At 40.8% G+C, this 12127-nt stretch overlaps 1 protein-coding gene across 1 annotated transcript; it reads left to right on the top strand.

Moving 5' to 3' along the window:
- Positions 1-839: 839 nt before the first annotated feature.
- alpk3b (alpha-kinase 3b) lies at positions 840-11314 on the top strand. The gene is made up of 15 exons (XM_076050748.1): positions 840-972; positions 1357-1550; positions 1693-1921; positions 3276-3397; positions 3512-3629; positions 3784-4969; positions 6362-8342; positions 8844-8991; positions 9100-9227; positions 9328-9363; positions 9462-9736; positions 9826-9914; positions 10016-10233; positions 10387-10435; positions 10551-11314. Exons 3-15 carry the CDS (start codon positions 1797-1799, stop codon positions 10825-10827), a joined length of 4752 nt encoding a protein of 1583 aa, XP_075906863.1. The 5' UTR covers positions 840-972; positions 1357-1550; positions 1693-1796; the 3' UTR covers positions 10828-11314.
- The last annotated feature ends 813 nt before the right edge of the window (positions 11315-12127 follow it).

Genomic DNA, 12127 nt, shown 5'->3' with positions numbered 1-12127 from the left:
CGCCCCGCAATAGCCTCCGTCTGTTTCCGATGGAGCACAGTTATTGCTCACAAAAGACCGATAATGGTATCACTGATGCCAGAGGCAGCAATCTCAGTGGGCATCATGTGTAGCACCGCCATAAATCAGCCTGGCTGAACCCCAGCAGGATTTTCAGGGGCGCTATACATAGTAAAGCATGAGAGCAGGCAATGTTTACATCACTCCTCGTAAAGAACGATACATGGTGCTAAAGTTGGAAAGTGACTGTTGACGCATCAATGTAGCATTTTTTTTGGGGGGGGTGGGTGGGGGTTGTAAATTATAGTGGCAAAATTTATTTAAAAAAATAGTAAAGTGCAAAACTATGACATGGATTCACATTAAATCAGCAGCGCCAGATAAATCATTTCAATGCGGCACAATGCAACTATCTCAACTGGATCAGCTTCTGACTAGCTCATATTTATTTATTTATTTATTTATTTATTTATTTTTGCATGGATCCTAAAGTTAGACAGCGTGTCTTGTGGACTGGCTGGGATTGCAGCACTGGCTATCAAATAATCCAGTGGGCTCAGCAGTGACTCCACACTGTTTGATGTGTTTGTACATACATGTACCCTGGAAAAAAAAAAGAATTATGCAAAACACTTGATGATCCCCAGTCAATTATTTTCAATAACGGACAACATGGAAGGAAAAGGTGGACTGACTTGCTTGCTTCAAGCGCTGAGGTCTGTGAGTGTGTGCGTGTGTGTTGGCATGCCTGTGTAAAGATAAGAGCTGTTTGGCAGCCAGTGGGATCAGCCTGTATAAGGCAGTTCTATTCCTACTGCTTTTCCACTGGGGATCCAAAGCAATTGTCACTCCCTGGTTGACGTATCCCAAAGCTCCAGGAACTATTTAGCTACCTTTAAGAATCTAATCTCATTTTTTAGAGAAAACATCTCATAAATTTGTGCTGTTTCTTTAAGGAGGTATTCTGTAAGTGTAAGTATTATCATTATTATTATTATTATTATTATCATTATTATTATTATTATTATTATTCCTTTCCACTCATAAACGTGCATCATGTAACTTCATACATGATATATAATGTTCGGAAAGGACATGCTACTTGTGACTGATTGACTCAGGGCTCATGTGATTCTTCTCAACAGTCTGAGTTCTTAGCTAAGTGGAGACAAACTTGTCCACCTACTCTCTTACTGCATGAACTCCTCTGATGACACGCGGAAGAAAAACACTTGCCTTAGATTTTCACAACCTTCTCTTGATGTTTGAGACACTAAAAAACTTTTCAATGGAAGTTTTTGTTCTTTCTTCTTCAAAAGGATCTTCGAAAAGCTCATTTTACTCTATACCTTTCAGTTATTGGCGCTGGGATCCTTCTCATGTTTTCAATAAAATGGTTCAGAGGCGAGTTTTGGATGTGCTCCTGTGCCTATTTGCAGGCCAACTATAAATAGTCCATCAGCCCTACGCATGCTCGTGTTTGATTGGAAATTGTAGTCCCTCAGAGCAGTGGGGTGTCCTGACAAAGGAGGCAAAGAAACGTTTGAACGGTGAGTTCACTTTATGAAACGGCTGTTTGTTTGTTTTAATGCAACTACCAAGAATCAGCAGTCAAAATTCGTATTGTAGTGATGTATTATATAATATTTTAAAGTTTTTTATTCTTAATGCTTTCCCTGTGTTATCTTCCAGCTCTGAGAAGAACACAAATATACTTTTGGATACGCTTCCTGTTTTTTTCTACCGTTCCTGTGGATTTTTCTATTGTTTTATTGTTTTAGTTCCTGGTGAAAAAAATGGGTTCCCGCAGGACAACACACTCCTCTTTCCCAAATGGGAGACCCAGTAATGGAAGTGATGTCAGTGGGAGCAGCCGGCCGACGAGCTGCAGCTACTTGTCTAACGTGAGGCCAGAGAACAGGTAGGGGTCCAGAGAGAGGTCCTGCACTGTCGCGACCTTGTTAGTGCAGCATGCACCCGGTAACATGAAAATACTAAACGATTTGCGTAACCTCGGGTCAATGCCCACAGTGTATTATTTATCATTTGTTTGTTGCCATGGTCACTAGCATCTAAATAAACTGCAGATTAAACAGAGCATTTCAGTTATGCAGAATGGGCCCCATTTCATATCCAGCAGTATGCTTGAGCTAACAGCAACAAGATGTGTTCATGGAGCAAGAGGTGTCACAGGGCAAACGCGACATCACATGAAGGCATCAAGTGTTTTAGAAAGAAATATCATGAACATACATCATTATATATACATATATATATATATATATATACACACACACATATATATATATTAAAGACAGAAAATTCTCCAATTTCAGTTGCCCATCCCCCTTTTCAACTCCACAACCAAGTGCTATTTGTTATCTCAATACATCAGAAATCTCTTATCAATGCAAATGTATTAAAGAATATAATAAGACAAAAACCTTTTTTTTTTAAATGTCTTAAAATCTTAAAAAGCAGTATTTTTATAGTGGCTGCAGTGGATTAACAGTAAGATGATGCCACATAGCATAGAAAGTATATAACTTTAGTGTGACTTTCTCCGCTTCCTTAATTGAGGGCAGCAGCCAGCGATGTGTAACCGTATCTTCTAAGGGCGCGCTGAAGCAACGCTGATGCCATGTCACACAAGTCGTCATGGATCAACCGGACATCATGTATACAAGCATGAAGCTCCCACACTCAAGTCCACATTAATACGCGTTTTTCCATGATGATTGTGTGTGTGTGAGAGTGAGACACTTCCTCCACATTTCCACAAGCTGCAACAGTTCAATATTCCCTGAACCATTAAATTGATGGCAATGAATTTCATTTCTGTAATAATTTTGCATGCACTAATTAGACCTATGTGAGGACATGGCCTGTAGCTGTCCATGTTGATAAAAGATCACAGGACTTAACGGTCATTTTATTAGGGTTATATTAGGGTGGAGTGTAAAAATAGAAATGGTCAAGATTTGCCTTAATATGAAAGGCACACTCAGTTGGGTCAAATGTTTTTTATATCATCATTATTATTATTATTATTATTATTATTATTATTATTATTATTATCATTATTATTATCATTTGCTGCATATACAATAGCATAAGTGTAAAGAATGAATGCCAAATCTGTCCGACGATAATGAAAAAGGGAGGTTATAATGTTATTTTGTATACACAGCTCAGAGAAATACAGTTTAATCAGCTGTTTCAACCATGAAGTTTGGATTGTTGAATGACTGGATTTATTTCTGCCCTTGGTACAGGAGCACACTGTGCAGCGTGATGGCCCAGCTGACGGAGGAAACGCAGCCCTCCTTTGAAACCACCCTCAAGTCAAAAGCGGTGTCTGAAAACTGCAACGTGAAGTTCTCTTTCGTGGTTACAGGTATCTCCTCTCTGCTCCCCCGAATCTGAGACCATTCTTTTTGCACCATGAGCTTGTCAGTTATATTCAGCAAGACTTTGGCTTTCAGGTTTCATTTCCTTCATTGTCTTTCAGGACACCCTGTTCCACAAGTCATTTGGTACAAGGATGACGTGCAATTAGACAGATACTGTGGACTTCCAAAGTATGAAATATTCCGCAATGGACCAAGTCATTCCCTGCATATTTACAAGTATGTATGTTTTAATAATAGATCTGTAATTGCATTTGTTGTACAGCCATAGAATGAGGAAACACAATGGGCATTAAACACCAAGAAGTCCTTTGTAGGTTACTGTAACATGGAATGCATTTTCCTTCAAAGAAAACATTTCATCCCTTTGCAGTTGTGCTTTGGAGGATGCTGCCATTTACCAGGCCTCCGCCAGCAACAGCAAGGGAATCGTGTCGTGCTCTGGGGTTTTGGAAGTCGGTGAAATGAACGAGTTTAAGATCCACCAGCGCTATTTTGCTAAAATCAAACAGAAGGCCGACAACAAACGCAAGGAACAGGAGGGCAAAGAGAATCAGGAGCCGCTTAGAACTATTAGCCCAGACCGCACGCTGAGGAAACGCCGCTCCACCATTGAGGCCTTCCTCAGCACCCCAAGCTCCACAGAGGATGAGGGTAATGAGGAGAGCCGACAGGTTGTAGCAGTGGAGAGTGACGGCACGTTGCCGGAGACGTCCCTGAAAGTGGGTGAAGAAAAGCCTGTAGCAAGCAACCATGAAGCATCATCCACTGTAATTAACGGACAAAGCATTGGTGAAAGTGGTAACAAGACAGGCACATATGCATACGACTCTGCTCAGAAGGTTTTTACCCCTCACCAACCCAAAACTCCCTCGCTGAAGAAGAAACTTAGAATTTGTAATAGTGCAAAAGTGGCAAAGCCAGAGAGCCCGGGTGAAAGAGCGTCTGAGGAGAGAAGCACGAAAGAAGAGGCACAACTGGTGCCGTGTAAAGGCAATTCAGTGGAGGTTATGGAAGTGGAGAACGTTGTTATCTCATCGTCAGCTGTAGTTCCAGAGTCTAAAAATGTAGCAGACCACCAAAGATTAGCGACAGAGGACAACAATGTTCCTGTTGAAAAAAACACCCCTTCACTGAAACAGCAGCTCACTGTCCCACGTTCCCCTGCTGTTCCTCTGTCAAAGACAGAAGGCAAACAAGTGGTGACGCATGAGAGGGAGGCAGGGAGAAAAGCTACAGGAGAGCGTGTACAAGTACAGAAGAAAGCGCTGCACATGAGTCGACCACGACCACAAGCAAGTAGTGCAACGGCTTCGCACGGTAAAACCAAAGACAGCGTTTCCAAAGCAAAAGATGTTACACTTGTGGACGGTGAAGAAAAGTCAAGGACTTCCACTGGTGCAATCTTTGGTCAAAGAGTGTCGTTGAAAGCACCGCGTGAAGGAAAGACTGCTGTGCCTCAGCCTCGGTGTGGACGGTCTGGAGATCAGCTGTCTGAAAAGGAAGCAGACCCCTGCCCGAAGAATGCGTCCCAGTCCCTGCCAACGCGGCTGACTGAGGTGAGCGATCTTTGTCGCATGAGCTCATGGGTGCTTTGTGCTGCCAACACAGGCCTCATCTCTTCAGCAACACAAGCAACCAGGAGCTATTTTTAGAATTTTTACAAGTATATCCCACTGTGTCACGAATTTAATGACGTACATTTTGACAGATGCAATATTAATGCTGCGCAGCGAAGAAGTCCAATGTTTTTTCCGTTGCCTAGCTTACAATTTGAATTACATTATGAATGACCTTTTCAGTGGCATATTGTAACAGTAAATGGATGGGTAGGACAAAAGAAATAGATACATGAGGCTGATTTGTGGAGTTTGGTGTTTTATGATTTATATTTAAGTTGCAGTTTGGGATTTTATCATTGTGGCACTTTTCTTTCAGTTATCTCTCACATATTCTCCTACATATACTATATCCGTCTGACAGACTGATGTCATTTTGAGGTGGTAGTTCCTCCTCAAAGCATTTGGTATTTGATGAAGACGTGAGTTGATGAAGAAACAGATAAATCATTGTCTTGCTTAGAAAGGAGACAGTTATTAAGCTGGTGAATGAATGGATGCTGTCAACTGCTTATGCAATCATTTTGATTCTCTTCGCCAGCCATCGAGAGCTGTGACAAAACGTTGAACAGCTGAGGGTCCACTTAAAATGATTTGCATTCCTTTCCGTCCACACCCGAGCATAAAATAGCAACTTCACAAGTAGTTGTAGTTTTTACAAAGTCAAACAGAGCCTGGTAACGTGACATCACTTTTGGATTTGCTTTTGTGAGGAAGACAAAAGGAGAATATAGGTTAAGGCCATATTTTGACTTCCATCCATGATGATCACGATGATGTTGGCGGGTACAAACAATGTCCACAATGTACACAAAGATTACAGTTTCATTCATGTTTTATCTCACACTTGATCATATCAAATAGCAGGCACCTGTTTGCACATCCCTATGTTCCCAGTCCATAATTACCAGTTTAATTTTATGTTGGTAGAGATTATTGAATGTATCACAAATTTATTTTCACTTCTCGAGTCAATTATTATGTGATAAAACTAATATACCCAGGGAATTTGACTTGTAAACATAATACTCATAACAGCTATGGTTTACCTCTACCTTGTTAATCTGCGAAGCATAAAACTGGTTGACCTGTACCATGCTGACACATTCTTTTATTTGGGTCAGGGTTGCAACTTACTTGTTAATAGTCTAAAAAAAATGCTTTTGTTTGTATTTGTTTGCATAGTTTGTGATTTGTTTAATCACTTCCTGACATGTTTGTTGATACTTAATTACCAAAAGAATCAACTGTTTTTCATTATGTATGTATTAGCTAGAGATAGTAACTTATGTGTTCAGAGAATTGACACCTTCTCCTGTATTATGTCTCAAGGTTAGTCCATCCCATGCAAAGACGAACAGGAATGACGCACCTGTCAGCAATGAGCTTCCACTCGGGCAGCCTGCATTGGCGACGCAGCCCCTTCAAAAGACACCATCAAAGGGAGATACCTCGACAGATCAAAACCAGACCGCTTCTATCAGCTCTGGTCTACAGGCAACCATTAAAAAAGCGACACAGGGCACACGGGATCGTTGGAAGGGATCAAATGAAAGCCATACAGTCCTTTTAACAGACCCGTACACGTCACCCACACTAAGCCCTGGCAGTGGTGAGAAATGCAGCAGGGGTAAAGTTACTCCCTGTGCGCAAGACAGCCAAGCTGTTAAAGCTATAAAAACTGTTAAAGAGACAAAAGTAGAACTTAAAACAAAGGCAGAGTCTGAGGAAGTGTGCAGACTATTAGTGCAATCTGACAGTCAGGACACACATGAGAAGGTGGAAACAGAGGCCGGAAGTGTTGACCACATTAAACCCGCTGAGGGGGAAAACACTAACGCAGGTGAAGATGGTGACGCTATTATTATGAATGCCTCTGATAAACCCACTGAGGAGACAGCAGCATCATTAAGAAGGGAGGAGAACACTACTCCGCAATTGCACATAAGCAATGGCATGTTTCAGAAAAGTGACCCTGCTGTCGAACGCCAAATAATAGATCGGCTGAATGACTCAAATCTTTCCAACTTACAAGTTAAAGACTTCCAAGAAGTTCAAAAACCTGTCGTGAAAGTGGTATCTGTTGCAGAACTTTTGAGATCGCAAATAAAGGCTCTCGACTCTGTTCTGACACATTCAACGACCACCATTCCGGATCATGACAACATGTTGTCACACCCAACTCAACTGCCTAAAGAAACTTACAAAGGTTCAAAAGAAAATGGCAAATGGGAAAATGGAGTGAAGGATTCTGTGTCTGAAAGAGGGAATGGGCCAAACAATGAAGACACACCTCCTAAAAACCTAAAGGAAACACTTATGGAGCTTTATCATCAACTAATATCTGATCCGGAACAACCTGAGACTCCAGATGCAACTTTTCAAACTATGCAAGCTACCAGAAAAACAAGTCTAATTACACCTGTTGTCAACGTTGTGCTGCCTGCAAGTCCTCATGTCAGTGCCAAAAACCATGAAACAGTTAATTGTCTGGAAAATGGAACATCTAATTGGCTTTCAAACCAGTCCAGACCTGTAATCCAAGAATCTTGTAGTCCAGTTGCAGTGGCACCTAAAAAGTGTGTTCAAGAATCAAATAATGCCGTTTTGAAGTGTGACAAAGATGAGCCAGTTCAAGACAAAGATTTGCAATCCACGCAGAAAATAACTTCAGGAATTGAACTCACAAGTAAAACTCCAACACAAACCCAGGAAACAGCTCTATTAGATCAATACAAACTGGATGAACCCAACAAAGAACAGAGCTCTTTTCTCAGAGAACAAAAGCCTTCAACTAAAAGTGAGACTGAAACAGATATGAAAGGTCTTATTCAACGAGACAATCCAATGGTTGAAGAATTTTTAAGGATTGATGCTATGGCCAATTCAACCACAGCGTCCAGCCCCTCGTTGGAGAAAAGAAATGGTATCTCTGAAATACCTTCTGCCACTGCCCAAGAACTTGCCTCTGGGGCCCGACGGAAAATACAGAAGGCCAAACCTGAAGAGGCATTAGCAGAAGTGTCTACAGCTCATTCACAAGCTCAGACAAAAGAAGAAGCAGTCGAGAGCACCAAGCTCTCTGCAAGCCCTGTGGCCATCTCTCCATCCCCAAGGCAGTCTCGACGGTCGACCCAACTGCAACCTCCAAGTGAGCAAGCTTCTCCTGCAGAGAGGCATTCCCCGCTTCTGAGTCGGAGGAAGATGCCACCTGAGACTGAAAGCCAACAGCTCACTAACGATATCTACACAGCTAAACCTGAGGGAACCTTGGGCTTAAAGGACAGAAAGGACTTACATGACCCTTTCAAAGGTACTAGGCAACTAGTAACATGTTTACACATTTACATCTATATTTCACATTAAAGATAGTGTCAGAATTTACATCAGTCAGGATGTTCAAGGGACATTTCCTCCGTTTACTACACAACACCATGTGAGTGGAGGATGCTGTAACATATTTCTAATCCATGTACCCTGTCTGGAGTTTCAGATAGTAAAAATTCCACATGATGGACACGATAAAACATATTGTTAAATTTGTTGAGTCAAGTTTAGGGTTAGGGTTAATCTTGGGGCTGGGATTAGGGTTGGAGTTAGGGTTAAGGCTAGGTTTCTGGTGGGAGTGGGGTTAGGATTAGGGTCAGAATTGGACGTTAGGGTTGGGGCTGTGGTTGGAGTTAAGCGTTAGGGCTATGGTTGGTGTCGGGGTTGCAATTAGGATTGGGGTTGGGATTAGGGTTAGGCGAGTCATGAAGCCATGTTTGTGTTTTTTTTTTTTAATGATTTCATTGTTGGGTTTAATTTCCCTCAGCTCCTCAAGTGATTCGTAAAATCAGAAGCGAAACCTTTGCAGACACATCTGGACATGTGAAATTGTGGTGTCAATTCTTCAACGTCCTCAGTGACTCGACAATTAAATGGTACAGAAATGAAGTTGAGATTGCAAAGACTGAAAAAAAGTAAGTTTTTTCAACTAAATTAAGATTGTTTGACATTTCCTGTAAGACTTTGTTTATATTGGATGGGCGGAAATCACATGTAAATAAGTTTTTTTTTTTTTTCCTCAGTGCAGGGGATGAAAATCAGGTCAGTCTTGCCATCATTCAGGCTTCCAGCATAGATTCTGGTGTTTATGGATGCACAATCGCAAATGAATATGGGACAGACTCAACAGATTGTCTTTTCAGTGCAGACAGTAGGTCCTATTTTTATTTTTATTTTAACAGTATACACAATTTTCTGTGCAATATTGTGACAACGGTGGTTTCATTCATTACTCTGTCGTACTGTTTCAGTCCTGCAGGGAATGTGCATACGTGAGGACTTTGGTGGTAAGATTGGATTTCACAATCCTATGTTTGAGTGTTTCATTTGTCATTTTTTTTTTATCTCTGTTATTGACTGATTCGGCTGCATCTTTTGTACATAGTCGGAGAAGAAATCGAGATGACGCCTATGCTATTCCAAAAGGGTGTGGCCGACTCTGGTTTGTGCGGCAGCAAATTCTTTGGCCGTATAATGATTCAGGAATCTCAGATTGGGGATGGATGCTTGCATAAAGTCTGGAGGGCAAAAGTCATCTATGGCCTGGAGCCTGTGTTTGAGTCGGGAAACACTTGTATAATCAAAGCGCGCAACCACGTAGCCTATGGAGGTAAAGGAGATAGCTCCCTTGTAGACAGGAATCTGGAAATAGCCATGCAGGTATGATGACTCTTGCTTATAATTCAATGTGTCATTCCTGCCTCTCATTTAGCAGAGCATCTATTTACTGTTTTCACTGGCATGTGTAGGAGTGCAAAATTCAGAACTTGGCTCGTGAATATTGCAAAATATTTGCTGCAGAAGCAAGACTGATTGAAAACTTCGGCCCCACTCTTGAGTAAGTACCGTTACTTTGAGGTAAAAGACAACGTTTTAGTGCAGATGGACTGTCCGAATTCACCATTAGTAATTCGCATCATGGCAATCTTTGTCTCACAGGGTGATTCCACGTTACCTTGTGTACCGACCTGCAAATGCCGTGCCTTATGCCACAGTGGAGGCAGATCTTACTGGGCTTTATCAGAGGTACTCTGTGCTGGATCACACAGGCCAGGTGGAAACACGCACCAGCTCCGATGTCAAACAGAAGTGCTGTGCTCTGCAGCACTGGATTTTCCTGTGGACTAGCGGCAATATGCTACTCACTCGACTCGAAGGTAGTCATATGATTTCCAACTGATTGCTTCCGTGTTTGATTTGTATTTCTCAGTTGGCAGCTTGTAGAGCCCTTAGCTGGATTTGGCTTGTTGGACACAATTATTCATGAACAACAATGAAAAAAACAAAACAATTTTTTTTTTGCCTTGCAGGTGTTGATACAAAGATCACCAATGTTTGGATTTCAGTTAAATCGACTGGGTAGGTATCTTTGTGTTGTTTTGTGTCTGTCAATTATATGCTTAAACTGGATTTTATGGCTAATTTACATTTGTGGAACATTTTTTTGGGGGGGGGCTTGTGTGTGTTGCTGCAGGTATCAAGGTCTATCTGTTGAAGGGAATCCCAAAGTTTTTGAGCATTTTGTCTCCCAGCATCGGTGCAACTACTTCTGTGGTCTCCTCAGCCTGAGGTCACTGAAGGCAATGGACTCTTTAACAACACCAAAGCCAAAGGCTTCTAAGAGCCCCCTCCTTCAGCGTAAAGTGGCTGCTAACTCGTCCAGTCCTCAGGCTGGTCGCAGAGCTGCCAGCAGCCCCAAGCTGCCACGGAAGACTGAGCAAGAGGAAAGAAAAACCAAAAACTGCAGCTGATTCCAATAAAGATTTAACACCACTAAATCAATGGCAAATATTCTTAATTGAATGGTGTCTTGACAAATTATTATTTTCATATGTACCAGCCAGACATCAGTTTCTACTGTGTATGTGTTAGCAGAACAATCATCGGAAGAACCTGAACATTTTATGACGGCTTGGAAATGTATATTTGAATGAAAAAAAAAAAACATCTGTTGGCAGGGAGAGATAATGTAATACTACAAAACAAAAAATATATTTTTGGAAAAATATTTTTGTTTTACAGCCACCATTCCATGGCATTTTTACAAATGAAGCTTCTTTTGCTGTGATGATTGCTTAAGTCAGGAAAAACAACAATTCAATGCAACAGGTAGTCGTTGTTTCGCAGAGTTTGTGTTATGGATTGCTGCAGGGGAAGATTGTTAATACTGATCTCAGGTCTGCATAGTTGCAATGCATTTATGTGTGCATATGTGCATAACCTTTTTGTGTAAGAGTAAGAGTTATGTTTTGTATTTGCACAATATAAATGCACACATCAAAGGATGGAAGAATGGAAATAAGAAAGTTGATACTTCCTACTACAGTATCAAAGCAAATGTAACTTCATACAGTGCTTGTACTTAATCTGTTTTGTTTACTTGCCATTCAAAATTGCACTGCATTTCAAGAAATGTAAAATACTGAAAATCAGCTTTAAAATAAAAGAGGTGATCAGTGGTGAGTCTGAGGAACTGCTGTCAGCGTATTTTTTTTGTTGTAAAATACATCACATTATATGCAAATCACTGAAATAAAAGTGACAGTAGCCACTGATGAGTACTGTGATTTTAGTATTTCTCTCTGGCTTCACTATATTGTGCCCTTTGAATTTTAGCATATATCTAAGCAGGTTAGCATATAGCAGGGATTCTGTAATAAGGTAATAAGGCTTTATTCTTTTCTTCCTTTTATATGTGTATACATATATATATATATATATGTTTTTTTAAACCCTCATATTAAAATGATTCTACTTAGCTGTAGAAATATATTTGAGTGGGGGTGTGGCTGAGCTGTCGTCCGAGGCCTTACTACACAGTTGTCAAATTTGAAATTATTGTCAGTACAAGTACCAGTAGTTATTGTGAAGCAGTACAAATCATGTTGTGATTTCAGTAAGTCAGTACGACTTACTGACTTACTGGGTATAATTTTTTTTAAAAAGAAGTAAAACCTAACACCTGTTGACAATGTGTTTTAGATACTTTAGACAGAAAATTAGCCCAACAAAAAAAAAAATGCAGTTTTCGAGGCGACTGTTTACAGGGTG

The sequence above is a fragment of the Nelusetta ayraudi genome, unplaced genomic scaffold (assembly GCF_046127955.1).
Source record: "Nelusetta ayraudi isolate G7.1 ecotype Tasmania unplaced genomic scaffold, CSIRO-AGI_Nayr_v1 ptg000005l, whole genome shotgun sequence".
NCBI classification, from domain to species: Eukaryota; Metazoa; Chordata; class Actinopteri; order Tetraodontiformes; family Monacanthidae; genus Nelusetta; species Nelusetta ayraudi.
Note: the sequence above shows the minus strand (reverse complement) of the source record. Positions and strands in the feature narration are given on the sequence as shown.

Coding starts and splice junctions, on each gene's coding strand:
- alpk3b (XM_076050748.1), top strand. CDS start 1,797: ATGGGTTCCCGCAGGACAACACACTCCTCTTTCCCAAATGGGAGACCC. Junction 9,228..9,327: donor TTGTCTTTTCAGTGCAGACA/GTAGGTCCTATT, acceptor GTACTGTTTCAG/TCCTGCAGGGAATGTGCATA. Junction 10,436..10,550: donor ATTTCAGTTAAATCGACTGG/GTAGGTATCTTT, acceptor GTGTTGCTGCAG/GTATCAAGGTCTATCTGTTG.